We start from the raw sequence: 17,739 nt of genomic DNA, 5'->3' as shown, positions 1-17,739 counted from the left end.
TCCACAATGATACGTCTCACAAATGTGCGCTGAATCATGAACTCCAAAGACAGAAAGTGAATGGTTCTCATTTGTATGTGCCAAAGCTGTGCTTGTGAAGCAATGCGCTTGTATCTTTGTCACTTAAAACAATTTTTTTTTAATAAGAAGGGATTATAGCCTAAGCTTTTAATAAGCTGACACACTACTTTCTTTATTTTTCTCTCCCCTTGTTACTCTTCTTGATCACAATCAAGCAACACATCCTGAAAGAGTGCGTGAGGCAATGAAGACATGTGTTTTTTTATGTATTATGGAGATGGCATGTGCTGTGTTGTTTCTGCCTAACGCTTGGCATGAGAGCATTTTTTTTACAGCAGATCTGTATCACTGTTGGCGTGAGTCATATGCAGGACAGGTCATCTTGGCAGGAGGATGAACCCCGGCGTGTTTTGGGGCTGCACCGTGTCAGCATGGTGATCTGGGTGCTGAAGTTGTTGCTGCTGCCGATGGATGGATGTTGGTATTTGGTGTCGGCGCCCATGTATCTCTGCAGGTGCCACCTCCGCCATTTCCTCTTGATCTCTGCTTGGACCTGACAACGCATCAGAAGAACGATATCAATTTAACTTAATAAAGATCACAATTTACCACGTTAGTTCATTTTACAGTTTACCGTAGCATACCTAATAACATTAAAGGTCACATATTATGCTAAATGCACTTTTTAAATGTGTTCTAACATATCCATGGGTCCACGGTGTGCCTAGAGACTGCCAAAATATAAAAGAAATAACAATCTCTCCTGTTCTCACTCTCCCCCTTTCTGAAACCCCCACCCCTCCCCCCCAATATACTCCAGTCAGAATTTTCCCCTTTTCTGACCTCACAAACTGGAAAGCCAGAAGCTTCCACTGTGCAGCCCACACCCCTATTTCTTATTGGTCCACGGCCCTGACAGACAGAGGGCGAGGCGTATCTGGCTTCGCTTCCGGACAGGGGGCGGGGGCAGCTCAAAGATTGTAATTTTACGAGGGGAGCTGCAGCTCTTTTTACAAAATAGGCCATTGTGAGATTAGCTGAACATCAGCATAGTACAATAAATTATCTGAAAGTTTTTTTCAGCAAACAATTAAAGAAAAACGTATTAGGGACCACTAAGACCATATAATATGGTGTATAATATTATCGAAAAGTGTATAATATGGGAGCTTTAAAGGTGGAGTCAGAAATTCTGGAGTACGCTTGTTGTCAATATTCATTTTTGTCAAAATCAGTCAAATCCGCTAACTGTACGTACTGTGTGTGCTCGCTGAAATAAAATCTGGTGTTAATACACAGACTAGGTTCTATAATTTTTTTCAGTGCGCACACAATACGTGGATCATGAGGAGATATTCATTGATTTTCACAACAAGCGTTCTCCAGGATCGCTAACCGCACCTTTAATTGAAAAGTTCACACACTAACAGACAGATAGCAAACTGATTGTAGCAATTGTAAATGTATATATTATCTCTGTAGAGGTAATAAATAAGCCTGTCCTGGGTGGTCTCTGTCTCCCTGCAAATAACTTTCCATGCGTCATTTTACCGCCCTTGGTTTTATTTTGTTTGCATGTTTGTTAAAATGACAGTAATGTCTCGTCTCCTGTCGATATTACATTTCATCTGCTTTGTTGTGGCTGTACATTTTCGAGGCTGCAGTAATTTGAAAAAACTTATTAACGCCACCAAGGCTTCACACTTGGGTTAAAAGGTAAAAAAAAAAGAAGGACCCCTGCAGATTGCAACTGATTAAAATTCGGAGAGCATAGTGTCAAAGCCTCGCCATCCAGCCCGTCACTGTGATTCAATCTGGCCCAGCACCTGGGAACATAACTAATGTGCCCACAGAGAGCCTCTGCAGACATCATCGAATAGGTCTCTGCCAAGAAGGCTGTGCTTTTTTACGGCCCTCCCACCCTACAGGCAGAGAGAGTGCAGAAGAAAATATACCGCAAGGTGCTCCAGTGCTGAGGGTGACTCACACCCTCATCTCCATTCATCTTTCTGGACCTTGGGTATGTAAATGGTGCACTGAAGGAGCCATAAAAAACCTACACGGATAGAGGTCCTTTTCTGAGAATCACCACGGCATGTGGGTACAATCGGCACGGAAATCTCAAGGTTTAAACAGTGCTGTGTTTATACCAATGATGTTTACATGACTGTGAAGGGGGTACTTACTTCACCGTTGAGGAAGCAGTACAGAACTGCGACCACAAAGCCCTAAATGGAGAGAATAACACAGATAAGAGCAGTAGCAGACAGTGGTTTGCAGTAATAATGAGAAAGTTGGGTGAGATGACTGATGGGGAAGAAAGTGCTGGAAAAGTTTCCATGGTTTCTATAAGCAGTCTGCGATGCAGCTGTGCTGTCTGGCTGCATTCTCCATTGTTCCTCACTATCTGATGGACAGAAATATCTCCAAGGGTTTTAAAAACGGCAACACTGCCACTGAATCAGCCAGCAAAAAGTGCCCAGACATCTTCCCCAGTTTTTTTTTCATAACATTTAAGATGTAGAAGGGTTTTTTGGAATAAAAAAAAGTCACCAACTCACCTGAAATGAACCCAGAATCAGGTCAAAAACCAGCCGCAGCTCAGTCTTCACTTGCTCCGGGATGAACGCAAACACGATAAAATTGACACCGAACAAAGGGATCAAAAGCAGCGTCGATTTTGCCAGTCTCCTGAAATGACAGAGCAGACGTTGCAGATTCAAAAGTCGCCCTCCAGTGGGACCAATTTTCAATCTGTCTCTACGTATACTGTATGTGCCAATAATGAAATACAACTGCTGAAGAACTTTATCATTTTGCATTTTTTTGGTCAGGGAAGGCCAGAGATGTGGAATGAAAAACGCCATTAAAAAGTGTCAGGGTGGAAATAGCTCATACATTATGGCTTGCTTATGAGGTGACGCTCTGTCAAAGGAAAAAATCCTGCACAGAGCCCTGTATCTCCTACCCTGACTTTCTTTCCTGAAGTCGAAAAAGGATTTGTCACCCCTGCAATGCTCTCGGCAAGGAAGTTTAAATTGCTCAGACGAAGTTAAAAGGAGAAACAGCTCAAATATAATTTGTAGCACCATTTGTACCCACAGGAAGACATTTGTATATCTTACTCTCCGCTTGCTGTTATTCTAGAAAATCTGTGTTTACATGAGTTGACGCAGTTAGTTTTGACAGTGTGGCCCCGATCTCTCCCCTCCGTCCTCACAGAGATTGTTGATGGTTCCTATCAGAGCGAGTAAAAAAGTAGGAATGTACAGAATGCGAAACACAGAAAATGCTCACTCACAAATATTGGTTGGATTCATTTCTTCCGATATCTGGGCAGTTGATTTTCTGGCGAAGAATTCGTATGATACAGATGAATAGAATAAAGTTCATCTGAGGAGAAAAGGAGAACACAAAGGGTATTTTCCTTCTTTTCTTTGCAAGTGGTTAATGAAGTATACAGTAGAAATATTACATTGTTCCAATATTAAAGTCGGGAAAAAAGCGTGTTAGAATGATCATATGATACATTTCATTTATCTAATTAATTGAATGAGAGACTTTTAGTCATTGTAAAGTAGGTCAGTTGAGCATGGAACAAGTTAACAGTCTACCATGCTAGCAGCGCTGTTATGATTACAAGTCAAGTGACTACCCTTACATGCAGACTTTAAATAGGTTCAATGTTTAGCATCTCATGAATGATAACATTTGCTACTTACATTGCTGACCCTAGAGCAATGCTACTAAAAAGTATGAAAACTGTGTCTACATGTAAGAATTCAATTCAACATGAGCGGATATCTGTTGTATAATGGGTGCCAAATTAAATAGTTATTTGAGGGTATTTGCTTTAAAAAATATTCTGAAATTCTAGACCTGCAAAATAAAGCATTCATAAAGCAATGGCAAAATTATGTTGCAGTTCCTTTACTGCAATTCTTCACCACTTCACACCCTCCATCGTAGCCGCTTGAGCTTGTTTAACACTTTTTTACCCTGCTTTTCACACCTCTCTAAAAGTGTCTTCATTTTTCACTCACCATGACACACAAACACACTGTCTGTTCTTCTAACTACACTTGCTTTTGCTGATGCTGGCTATAGCTTCATTTTGACCATCTTACTGGCCCTGGGAATATAACATTTAACGCTCAAAAATGATTCTTGTATATTCTGTATAGATAAAAAAAACAAAAGAAACACACATGCTATTTGATGTTATAAGAACCATCCTCAATGTTTCAGTGATGTTGTGTTATAAATGGAAATGGAAGACTAAACATACCGCTGAAAAATAATGTAGATGATAACCTGTCAGTCAAGAAAAAACAAATACAATTCTGCCAACTTTCCCAAGAGAAATTCGATTTTTGAAGTCATACCAACCTCTCAGTCAGGTTGACATACAGTAGGAATACTAAAACTGAGTTCAAAAGCCTTTATATAACATTAATAAGACAGACATTTACCTAGATATGAGGTGAACTCACAAAGACACTTTGTCTCTCGGTGGCAATTACTTTTACCTTGGAAAGTCGGCCTCAAGGTGCATGAATATTAATCAAAAGGTGCTCGAAACTTGTGAACTTACCAAGATCGACGCCAAAATAGGGGTTTTAATGATCCACCAGAAGACATCAGTGTTCTCGATTATATCCCAGCACCTAGAGAAGCAGGTAAACCATATTCAAATACAGGTCAAAGCAAAATCAGACCAAGATGTTCCAATGCACTCATTGCCTGTGGTGTTATTTCCGTACCCAACATCGTTATAGTACGCTTTAGCGATGCTCCATGCTGTGATGAAAACCGTCGGACCACCTAGTGACAAAGATGAAAGTATACACCAAAGTTATTATTACATCACACATATGTTTGGGTCACACAGCCTGTAGCTTTTGAGGACATTAAAGGAATACTTCACCCATATCGAACCGACATTCTGTCATTATAAAATCGCCGTTATAATATAATGAATTACGTTTTTCTTCCCTCAGTCTTCCCTCAGTCTTCCCTCAGTCTTCCCTTTGACCAGCTGTCCTGTTAATCCTAACCCTACATTTTACCTTGTGTGATGTCACACATGGTAAAATGTAGGGTGAGACAGTGAGACCATATAACACTCTTTCTGCCTTTTCTCAGGCTAGGATGAACAGATTTCTGACATTTTTGCACATTTATACTACAAAGGTTATCAGAGTTAAATACACATTCATATTTCCACCAGTGAAGTAGGTCTTTAAGAGATTCTCACCCCAGCCAATCAGGATGTAAGCCCAGAAGTACTTCCTCTCTGAGAAGAAAGAGACCGCCAACAATGCGTGGAGATAAAGGCCTTCCACCAGCAGCCAGAAGAAACTGGCCATGATGCAGTATTGGAAGAACACAATCACTACTTTGCAGCCCACCTGTTAATAGACATAGCAAACAAAAGCAATTATTTCACAATGATCTCCTAAGTGTATCTATCTATATCGAACAATAACAAGATTACCATGAAAATATAATGCCGCAATTTAATTCCCGAAAGTGACAGAGCCGGCATGTAGAAAAAAAACGTACATATTGATTATATTTTTCTTTGGGTGCAGGCTGTCTGTATTCAAACTTTAAAATGCCACAATTGATTTTTTTCTTATGGATTCAGCCAAGCATATGCTAACACGGATAAGCATACATTTCTATACTTGCCCATCAGACAACAATCAACGTACAATGTCTTTTAGCAAAGTGAGGGTCAACAAACAAATGTTAGCTAATATGTATCTTACTAATAAACATCTCTCTGAGCATTTAAATCACAGGTTCATCCAACACAATCCACTTTTGTGTCCTCAGTGACTTTAAAACGGTGATGGGTAAGCGGGTAAAAATGGTTATTTTCTATCTCAACAGTATAGTCAAATTGTAGCACCTGAAATATGTCCTATAGGGGAGGATCTTCCAAGTGCCATTCAAATGAAGCACAATGCTGAATATAATGTCAGTAAGTAATAGACTTTCAATTGAATGTGTGGGATGTGATTAAATCACAATTGCCTTCTAAAAATTGGTTCAACAATGACCTTGGAAGTAATTCATTCAAGAATGTAATTAGTACCACGTACTAATGAGAAACCTTTTATAAACAATGTATAAGCATATAACCAAAGGCTATATTATTGGTAAATCATTTACTACTGCTTAATAGGCCAAGTGTAGCCTGTGTTGTAGTGTTCTCAAGACCACTTTTTCAAGATCTTGATTTTGTCTCGGAAATCAACGCATTTTTACTCTGTATTGTCTCGATCTCAGAAAAGTGTCTGTTCAGGTGGTCTTGACAACGCTGGTTATAAACATTAAAGTACTTTTTCTTGATGCTCCCGAGTGTGTTTTCTGTTGTTGCAATATTTATTTCTTAGTTTTAATTTATTATTTTGACTTTATATTAAATTACTACATTATAGTAACGGTGAGTTTTTCTTGAGGGTGTCATTGTTTTTGGGAGGGGGCTTTAAAAAAAAAAGAAAATAAAAAACTTTGCCTTCTACTGTATTTATGCCCTTATTTATGGCTCAACACCCAGGAGAGATATACCAAAATGCTGTACTTATTTATGGATTATTAATCTACAAAGCATTAGTAAATATTGTTAAGCCATTAGTCACCACTTTGGCAAGGGCGTCCTTTTATTTACACTTTATAAGAATTTCAGTTCCTTTGATTTCCTTCACTTTGTCTCCAACTAAAGGAAGCGAAACCATCAGAGTGAAAGAAAGAAAGAAACCCTGAAACATCCAGATTGTGCAGGATAACAAAATAGTCTCTATTCTGATTGGCTGACAGCTCAACAGCACAATACTTCTAGATCACACTGGGTAAATTCATCCAGACTTCGGTTTGCTCCTGCCCAACCCTGTCATTCAACTCAAGTATAATGGTGTGTGTGTGGGCTGGGCTGCTGTGTGTGTGTGTGTGGCGTGTAGCGCTCTCATAGCCTCCTCAATTCACAGAAAACACACTTTCACTGTGCATGTCCAAGGCTGACTCCGTGGGCCACGTTCAAGCTGTTCAGGCTCAGAACTCCTCCCTGCAGCGAGGGTCTTGCAGAGATGAAAATAAAATCAATACTGTGCCCATTTAAACACGACCCTGTGAGAGGGAAGCAGCTGTGAAACATGGGATGAATTGATAAAAAGGGTGAAAAGGATGGAGTGTGATCATGGAATGGACTGAAGCAAAATATGGATAGAGAGACATTGGGATGGTGGAGAAGATAACCAACTAAGATAAAGAAAGAAAACCGAATGAGGGCACGCACAACTGAAGCAATTGCTTCTCTGTCAAGAGGCTGAGCTCACCTCACAGACATTAGAGCAGAAAGGAGGACAAACCAGTCATGATCTAAAACCTTTTGTCTCCACATGAAGTGCTGAGGATGATAAATGAGCAGGGAAGTGTCACCAGTGTCAGACAGAGTCCCTGCAGAGGAGCCAAACTCTGTATGGATACAATGGCATCATTAATCACCAGTGAAGACGTCAAACTGTATCTCTCAAGTCGCAGTATAAAGCTCCCATATTATACACTTTTCGGTACTATTATACACCATATTATATGGTCTTAGTAGTCCCTAATACGTTTTTCTTTAATTGTTTGCTGAAAAAAACTTTCAGATAATTTATTGTACTATGCTGATGTTCAGATAATCTCACAATGGCCTATTTTTTAAAAAGAGCTGCAGCTCCCCTCGTAAATATACAATCTTTGAGCTGCCCCCGCCCCCTGTCCGGAAGCGAAGCCAGATACGCCTCGCCCTCTGTCTGTCAGGGCCGTGGACCAATAAGAAATAGGGGTGTGGGCTGCACAGTGGAAGCTTCTGGCTTTCCAGTTTGTGAGGTCAGAAAAGGGGAAAATTCTGACTGGAGTATATTGGGGGGGAGGGATGGGGGTTTCAGAAAGGGGGAGAGTGAGAACAGGAGAGATTGTTATTTTTTAAAATATTTTGGCAGTCTCTAGGCACACCGTGGACCCATGGATATGTTAGAACACATTTAAAAAGTGCATTTAGCATAATATGTGACCTTTAATACAATGATTATTCACCAGTTTGTTGGAATGACACCGTCAGTTGTTGCTATTTATTAACTGATTACAGATGTTGTGGTTTGTTATTTATTTTAGGAAATAAATTAAGAAATTGGGCAGAATGTTGTTATTTTAACTCCACTTTTTGAAAGTGGCAGTTTGTGGAGGACGCACACTGAGGACTTACCATTATAAGTATGAGTATAAGAGTCTAAATGTGCAAACAAAGAAGGAGGACTGATTTTCACAAATGTTGACATTAGTCAAGGCAGTGTTGCTACTTTGACTTTTTAATGAACTTCCTCTACTACTGATATTAAAACGGTCTGCTGGATTAATCCAATCGTCTTTCGACATCAGCGCTGTGTCTATTAATGGCTGGTGAGTTGGCCTGTTGACACTTGATTAACATGACCGATGGACGAAGCTTCCTGTTGTTGTTTTTTTGGGATCCACTTCCTGAAGGTAAAGTTTGAACAGCTTATTCAAGCAGCTGGCAGCAAGGCTGAGGATATAAATTGATTCCCACCTGGCGTGTCGATGGGGGGGAACCATCGACATGCCAACTACCTTTCTGCTACTTGTAATGCATGTAAATCAGTACAAATTATTCACTAGAGATGCATTTGAAAAACCCTGCTATCAGTGGGATGAATGATGCCACACACACTGTGACAAAGGCACAGGTACCTTACATAATGCATTTGTTATAAGCTTACCTGCAGCAGTTATATCATACATTTATGTAATGGGACACTACAGCAACCGTAGAGGAAGGTTAATGAACATAGCATGCCATGCACCTGAACACACACCCACACACATACACCCATCTGTAATGTAACTGCTAGTAATGCTAGGGTCACAATGAGCATATAGAACCAAAACCTGTCTGGATAATGTATCTTTCAGCTGCTGGAGAACAACAGCTGGCTCCTGTCAACACAATAGTTCCATTAACACAAATGAGCCCCAGAGAGCTCGCTAATACATACACTCTGAGACATACACCTCTCGCCGTGTGGCCACATCATGTAACATAAACCTCACGTTCCCAGGCCTAACTGTGGCTTCAGGCACTTCTGTTGGTGGGGGAAGGCTAAAGGAAAGACATCCAAACGTCATGGTTTGGTACCACTCCAAGCATAAATGGTTCATAAGCCCGACATGATTTAGGGGGAGCCTTGTTTTATGGGCTTAACACATTCAGCTACTGTTTAATGCAGTTTCTTCTCATATAAGTATTTTGGGTGAATTTCTGTAAAACCATAACTTGTTTTTGCATAAAATTGTTGTTGGACAGGTAAGGCAAACTAGGCTTGCTGTTTCCCCCTGTTTCCAATGTTAATGTATGTTGTATTTTATAATAATAATAATAACAAAAAAAACAATCATAATAAGTAATAAAACATTATTTTATAGCATTTTCACTTTGGCAGCTGCAAAATCAATTTTATTATAATTATGAATATTGCTAAACAGCCTCACGGCAAAGATCCACCCGATATATTCATAATTTCTATTCCGTGCAGTTTTCAGTTTATGGGCTAATTGGCCTCAAAAGTCCAGTAGAGGTAAAGGCTTGAAAAACACTTCGCAAATATTATACCAGAAAATCTCTCCCAATGCAACAGAGCAAGACAAATAAGTCTTCCTCATACAATCATTCAATTCAGCCCTATCCGACAAAATACCTCACTTGACTCAGTTAATCAGCCAAAGAGGATATTGAGAATGACCTTTCAGCTCAGAACCTTCAGAAGTCAAATGATCCCAACCATGACTTTGTCCTTGTAATAAATGAAAGTGGTTGTTTGACAGAACCACTTAAAGATCCCTCCGTGTCTCTTTTAGCGCTACAGAAATCCATCTTTTCATCCCCATAGGAACCGAGGCGATATCTCATTAGTCGGCTTAACGTGGATCATTAGCCGACCAATGTCAGTATCCTTTGACACATACACAGACAGTGTCGTCGTCGTCGTCCCCCCGCCCCCCCCCCCCCCCCCCAGCAAACAGCAGAGTCCCGAAATGATCAACTCACCGAGCCAGAGGAGCAGTTGTCCACCTCCCCGACCTCGTAGAGCACCACATCTTTGACGAACACAGCGACGGCCTTCAGGATGAATGACACAAACAGATGCATGTGGATGTAGTTCCTGGTGCAGTGGAGCTTCCTGTTGGGACGCACAGAAAGAAAAGAGGTCAAGACAAAGGGACAACACACACACATTGCAATTCGATAAGGAGGTGCTTCATGCCTATTATCCAATGTCTTAATAGCTTAAAATGACGGCAAATCACACACTGCCTGACTGAAGTCATAATTAAGCTGATGAGTTCCTTTAACCACTGTCTGGGTGGGTCTGCTTTGGAGAACAGTGAATGCTTTCTATTGTCCGTCACACACCTCAACTACGTGGACAAGGAGAGGTCGATTTCAAGATGACAGATCAGAAAATAAAAATAAAAAATCCTAAAGCATCAATTTTTTTTATTATTTCTTGACTTCCAAATTACACTTACCAGGTTAGATAATTAGGGAGAGAGAGACAGGCACAGACTGTCTGCGGTTGTGTCAAGGATTTGTTTTACTGCGGCGGTGTAGATGCTTGGTCCCAATGCAGGAAAAAAGATGTCTATAGCTTTGATGTGGCATGTGCCCGATAGAATCATAAAAGCTTGATCTCACCTTATCTTTCAGCCAGCAGACTGCTGTTTTAAATGACAGCTTTTATTTTATTTGATTTTTTTGCCTGATTGATATACAGTCTAACTGGTCAGTTACTGAGAGAGGAGGAAGCTCAACAGAATCAAAGCGATGAAATTATGTACAATCATTCTCTGTGAAGCTGCAGCAGTATGTGTTAATACAGACCATATTTTTGTTCATATATTATTTAACACCAGCACATTATGTTGGTGATCAAAATAAATTAAAATAAGAAAAAACTCACCCTGAGTAACACCAATAGGGCTTGAAAAAAAAACCTTCTGTGAAATACTTATTCAATTTTACACAGGCGGACAGTACCATTCATATAAAGTTAACAGCTCCATTTAACAGCTACATACAGAGTACCAGGCTCTGTTCCAGCAGTCGGAAAACCTAATTCAAAAAACTATTAATGTTTTTGTGCCTATGCCTAAAATTAAAATACAAATTTGCTCTGCAGTTTATCGTGTGGCTTGCTTCAGATGTTGGTATAAAGGACAGAAGTTCAAAAATCAATCTAATATGGCTGTTTTCTTTTTTTATACTTTTTATTATTGTGATAATAGACGTTTTGGTGGAAGATAGAATAAGCTGTGAAGTGAAAATGAGCCGTGCATTCTCTGAGATCAAGTGAAACAGAGAAGGGCCCATGTGACGAGAAGAATGATTTCCCAGCTAAGAGTGGCCACGCGGGGATTCTTGGTGAAGAAATGGCACAAACAAAGGTAAGTATCTTCTTTTGAAGAAATCTACAGTATCAGGTGAGTCATCTTCATATTCATTGTCTGTCATATTCTTGACGTCAAGACTGCCGTTGCCTGTGATGCGTTTTCAATTAATCCCTGCCCTGCCAAATAGCAAACATATCAGAGACTTTAATACCAGCCCACTTCAGATGTATAATCTCCACGCAGCTACAGATAAGTGCCATCAAAAGGATCAAGCCACAGACGGGGATAAAAGGACAATCTAGTTTGATTGATGTTGCCCGGAAAGTGTTTGCGTCTTTTTCTTCTTCTCTTTCACAGTTTTAACATAAGCCCTTTTTTATTTGTTTCCGGGCGTGAAGCTGCACTGATCAAATCACCACAGTTCAAATTGTTTGATGCATCACACAACTGTTTCACACACTGTTTCTCTTCTTTATTCTTTCCTCTTATAACTTTTTTCTAAACAAATGACCACATGAGGCCAGGAACAGGATTCATATCTCAAACTTTCCTTAAAAAAGTGACAGGGGGGAGTAAACAGCCAAGCTCTGTAATAGAACATACAATCAATGTCAATGGTGTGGTGTGCAAGCCTGACCTGAAAATGCAGAGGATCACGATAGCTGTGGTGAGTGATATGAGGGAAACACTGTGGCCTATGGTGTAGCCGATCTTCACCTGCCAGAAGAATTTGCCCTGAAGAAGAAAAAAAAAACATGAATACAATCTACAGTGAAGGAAAGTTGAAAGAAAAGGTTGAAAGAGGTTCCTTTCTATTTTTTGTATATCTGAAATAAACAAATGTGTTGCAATTATCAGTTTTAAATAGATCCATACTTGATGGCTGTACTAAAGAGACTGATATTAAAGGGATAGTTCAGAATGTTTGAAGTGGGGTTGTATGAGGTACAATATGCATAGTTAGTTTATTACCTGAGATGGCGGTCAATAAGTTTGGAGGAGACGTCGCTGTAGAAGGCTACAGTTTACTGTTGCAGGGTTTATTTTATGTGTGAAACAGTTATTTTAGTGTACAATTGAACAAATATATTTTTTTTAGGTAAGCATTTATACTGTATATAGCAAAAAAATAAAAATCCACTGGCCCCCTCTGCAACAGTAAAATGCTGACTTCTGTTACAGCAACGTCTCCCCCAAACTCTTTAAATTGACCGATCTGACCGACATCTCCATACAGTAAGGTGGCAGGCTATCTACGCATAAGTACCTCATACAACCATCATATTCACTTAAAAAATACTGAACTGTCCCCTTAAGCTATCTGCTAACATTCACACTGAGCTAATTTACAGACACCAACAACCTTTAAGTGATATACTGTACAGTAAGTTATATTTACAATAACACCAATCCTTCCTCTACCAAGTGAAAAGCATTTAATGCAGCTACATCTACTGGCGTGCTCCAAGCCAGAGTCAAAAATGCTGCAATAACATAGTGGATTTTTTTAGAGCACTGGCCCCAGCACATGTAAGCTCTCAGGGCACAATGTTGCTGCCATGGCACTGTATGTTTTGTGCTTGATGAAAATGAGATTAAGAGCCCTGGGTTGTATCAAGTATGCAGAAAGACGGACATTGAATTCCTTTTAGAGGGCTACACTGGCCAGGTCCCTACTGACTTCCCATGTGGCATACGAATGAGGCAGCCACTATGGAGAGCTCACCGGGACAGCTTTTACCAACACACGCGCACATCCACTCTTCACCCTGCTCCGCCTTCTTCAGAGCAGACCAGATGTGCTTTCCATACTTGAAAACTAAACTGAATTAATACTTATGCCTGCTTTAACAAACAATTAAGGATGTTCACTTATTCACACTCCTTATCTGTGGGTTTGAGTGGCAGTAATCAATATTTTTGGTAATAACAGTGGATGTGGACTGTCGAGGGATTGCAGCAATTTCCATGATGGTTCGTACTATTGTGGCTCAAGCTCCATAGTAAATAAACACACACGAGTGGTATCGATCTTCTTGTATAACTCTCGCAAAGAAAAAGTGAAGAAACCAATCACATATGATCATAAGTTAGCTTCATCGAATCTATTTTCTGTTTCTGAATCATTTCACCAGTAGATGAACAATCACTGAAATTACAATACCTTTCGAAGCCATAACACAATGGACATACAAACTATTTTAGTGAGTGGAGTGTTATACTGCATTACAATGTATTGTCACTTGTGGCAATACATAAGACAACACTGTAGTTGTAAAAAACAACAATCATACAGCTATTTTCCTGATATACCAGGCGACACCCACCCACGGAGAGTGGAAAAGATGCCTTGATTAAATTCTGCCTGCCCACTGGCTCTCAAGATGGTTTCCACTCTGATGTGACCGTTGACTGCCACATATAGACTACAAGGGGGGTTTACTCACATCATCGTTTGTGCTGTTGAGATTATATCCGCAGTTCACGGCGATGTCAAAGGGATGCATCTCGGTCCAGCCATCTGCTGTACAGGTTTTGGAGAGGTTACCTGGAGATGGAGAAGACATAAAGAGGTCACAGTCACCCACGCAGTCGATATTTTTCTCTGATCTGCTCATCACATTTGTAATTGCTCCAGCGCCCCATGTGCTGCCACTGTGACCCTCAGAGTGACAATGTCAGTGACCTTATATACTGGCTTGTTTGGCCCACGGGAAAAAAATAAACTAGGAAAATCTCCACAAATTGCTCTATCCACCTAATGTCAGCCATTATTGAGTCGAGCACTATCTGTGCAAGAAAGGAAAGGAACCTGACTGTTACACATATTGACATTCTGATCTCTGTCGCCTCAAATCGACAAGTGAAGATTAACACGCGCCAGTCAACCGACACAACCCTGTCCCCTAGAGTAGAAACCTTGTTTACATAGTATTAATTTGTTTGCCCAATTATATTGTGGGGAGAAGCCTAATCACTTCCTGGATCGTGTCCACAGACCTTTTTTTAATTAATGAAGCGACGAGTGAATGCAGCGCTGCATTCGTGTACCACACTAGATTCTCAGGGAAACAGTCCGAGCCGAATGTAGTAGAGAACATTTCTGTACTTTAGCCTTTTTCTATACGAAAGGCCATGATCTTTTCCTTAAAGCTGTAGTGCAAAACTTCTGTCACCCCCATGAGGAGGACTGAGTAATTACAATAACACTGTTCGCACACCTACATGACGTAAACCTTCTGTGATCGCTCACGGATTTGATTCCTTCTGCTGTACATTTCTTTTCCAACAGTTTAATCAACAACTGAAAAAGGTTGTTGGCACTTCTTCAGTTCTTTAGCCTTCACCTGTTGCAGCAATTTGCTGTTGTCCTTTTTTTCTGTCATGATGTAAAACGCATCGCTTCCTGTCTGCCCTGAGCGCCATTGTCACCGGACAACAACAGTTTGTAAACATTGCTGAGAAATACAGAGACAGTTTAATGGAGCTAATAGGCTTAATCAACATTGTGTCAACTCATTTGTCAATGGCTTGAATGTAACAGATATTCATTTACATGAACAAATGACGTTTTGCTGACATGATTGATTAGAATATTTAGTTTCTTGCTGGATTATGTTAATCAACGATTCCTCATTATGTTGGGGGATTCCGGCCGGTATAACATTTCCCACTAAGCATATTTGCTGTCACAGAAGGAAACAAGGGTGATGATAGGAACTCAAACAACAATATTCAGGCTCCTATTTCTTCCTTCCATGTCTAGTTTTAACGACCAACTGTATTCTAGGCCACATCCAAGCAGCAACTGGGGCTGATTGCAGGTAGATATTGCATCTTTTTATACTTTGTGTCCAACTTTCTTGAATAATTTAATTTAATTTTTTATTTTTTTTAATCATTTCTCTACAATGATATAGGCAATACAAAAGAGTTGTCTAGGGGTGTGAACTCTCTGCCAGTGATATAATATGATTCGCTTAATTAATTTGCCTTTCTGATTCTCAATTATTGGAATTGTGCTTATTCTTTGGCCGGTGTGATTTTTCGTTTCCTCTATTGCAGAGTTGGCAGTTCCGTCTTATGGGGTTAGCTTAAAGGGGCCTCTGTATGTCACTATAGACATGATTGCAATTGCATATCTGTAGGGCCATCCAGGTAACCGTTTCTTTCTACGACTTGAGAAATAACCTGACAGTTCTGCGAGTCGCAGACTGCGACTGTCTGTACTTAATTGCAGGTGCAGAAATAGTAACAGTAATTCGGCTTGTTAATGGGATGTGTGGTTTATTCATTATCGGAGGTTTATGTTAACAGCTCTACCAAAATGAGGCCTTAACCTCAAAGTCACCAGCAGGCAAGTCGCTCTTTGTAACATTTGTTCGTCCAATTACGAACAAATGTTTGAATCATATGAAGGCACTGGTCTGTGAAGGGAAGCATGTGCAGCAGGAGGTCGGTATCCACTCTGGAAAGGTTTTCTATCACTGCTGCCCTGGCTGTATTTTGGCGTCATGCTGGGATAATGTTACTGAATTCCCCGCCCCCCCTCTCCCCCATCCATTTCTCTAAACACACACAAACACAAACACACACACACACACACACACACACACACACACACACACACACACACACACACACACACACACACACACACACACACACACACACACACACACAGAAAGACAAACACATAGGCTCAGTCTAATTAAACCAACATCTTCCAGCTCCCTAACTGTCATTAGATGAAAACAATTCTGAGGTTTTTGGAAGTGCGGTACTGAGGAGAAGGCACAGGCTTGAATCCTCCTCAAGATTCTGATGTGAAGTCATCTTTCAGACCCACAGTGTGTAGTCCGGGTGGTGAGCTATCAGACCTTTCAACAGATTTACTGCTGCACTGCACAAGATAGCAGAAAGGGGATGGAGAAGAACGTGAAAGCCAAACGTCTCCAGGTCATTTCAAATGCAGAATATTGTAAGCAGCGTTTTACACATGTACTGGTTGTAAAAACCTAAATGTCCTCTTCCTTCTCAAGGTGTTGCTTTGTACGTTTGTCTCTGCACTGCACTATGCTGCCAGCCTCCTACCCTTTTACAGCTACTTTATGAGAGATGACTGTACAGCCTAACTGACACATATTTTCTGGAGCCCATACCACTTTCAATATTTGAGGTTTTGAAAATCCAATAACAATGGAATGGCCTTCATGTTCTTTTAACATATAATGTCAATGAAGACTTTAATTAGGAGTCCCTGCTGTAAAGAATAGTGATATCCATCTATAGGGTCATCTTACGATTTTTAGTGTATCAGGCGACATATACACTGATCAGTATCAGTCAGTAAATCTCAATAAAATATAGCTCATCTCACAGTCTCAGAGGATAATATTTCGATGCTTGGTAATGCAATTTTACTTTATGCTTCCCCTTGGACAGAAAAGCCAAAGGTATCATCTATCACTAATACTCATGTGTTATTGAACTTTACAACTAATTTAGGCTTCAAACTGCTTTGGATTACAGTTTAAATGCTAAATGATAACAGTTTTTTTTCTGCTCCAGTCTCAGTAATAGAAGGTCTCTGTTCTCTTATCCTTCCTATAAAATGTTGAGACTTTGCCTCTGGAACAAGTTGCCAAGTGTTGGATTTGTTCCGGTTTTTTCCAGCATAGTCTCATCTTTAAATGTTTTTTTTTTGTTTTTATCTTGTGGTAACATAATCCTAACCTGCCTCGGCAAAGCATCCCTCGATCTATCCCAAGTGCTGCTTCTAAGCTTTTGACCAGTTCCCCCAAAAAGTGTCTTCAGCTTTGTATTCAGAATCCAACTAAATGCTCTTGTGAACATGTAGACGGCTCTGCATGTTCAGGCTCCTGCTGCATACATTAAATGTCCATTGCAGCACTCATCGCAATAGTAATGTATTTACTGATTGTAAGATTCATAATAGTTTGCAGGATATCGGAACTGTGCAAATGCATTAATAATAACTATATGAAAATAGCGTTATTTTCACTGATGGTCTCGTTTGCTGTTACCGGTCATTTATGATCATCAGAGGAAATTTTTTACTGTTTCATAAACATTTATAGGTTCCTTGTGGGAGGTTTAAGACATGGTGTGAATGGTGCCTTTGGATGTAACGTGTTTTTTTACACAGTCAGAAGAGTGATCCATAATATTGGATTCACAAATCCCAGAGAAGAAGTGAAGCTCACATGCTGCCATCTTTCCCAGTCCCATTACCTTCAC

The 17,739-nt window shown here is 40.1% G+C and overlaps 1 protein-coding gene across 1 annotated transcript in view; it reads right to left on the bottom strand.

Moving 5' to 3' along the window:
• Window positions 1-382: 382 nt before the first annotated feature.
• vipr1b (vasoactive intestinal peptide receptor 1b) overlaps window positions 383-17,739 on the bottom strand; it is a gene marked incomplete at both ends in the record, with an annotated part of 35,613 nt that continues 18,256 nt past the window's right edge. Inside the window, 10 exons of the mRNA XM_080050617.1 lie at window positions 383-574; window positions 2,208-2,249; window positions 2,583-2,712; window positions 3,323-3,414; window positions 4,616-4,688; window positions 4,785-4,845; window positions 5,279-5,432; window positions 10,136-10,268; window positions 12,116-12,213; window positions 13,926-14,026. Coding sequence (XP_079906743.1) covers window positions 383-574; window positions 2,208-2,249; window positions 2,583-2,712; window positions 3,323-3,414; window positions 4,616-4,688; window positions 4,785-4,845; window positions 5,279-5,432; window positions 10,136-10,268; window positions 12,116-12,213; window positions 13,926-14,026 — 1,076 coding nt within the window. The remainder of the gene's footprint in view (window positions 575-2,207; window positions 2,250-2,582; window positions 2,713-3,322; window positions 3,415-4,615; window positions 4,689-4,784; window positions 4,846-5,278; window positions 5,433-10,135; window positions 10,269-12,115; window positions 12,214-13,925; window positions 14,027-17,739) is intronic.

The sequence above is a fragment of the Ammodytes marinus genome (assembly GCF_949987685.1).
Source record: "Ammodytes marinus genome assembly, chromosome: 21".
Classification (NCBI taxonomy): domain Eukaryota; kingdom Metazoa; phylum Chordata; class Actinopteri; order Uranoscopiformes; family Ammodytidae; genus Ammodytes; species Ammodytes marinus.
The sequence above is the reverse complement of the archived record's forward strand: the minus strand, read 5'-3'. Positions and strand labels throughout refer to the sequence as shown.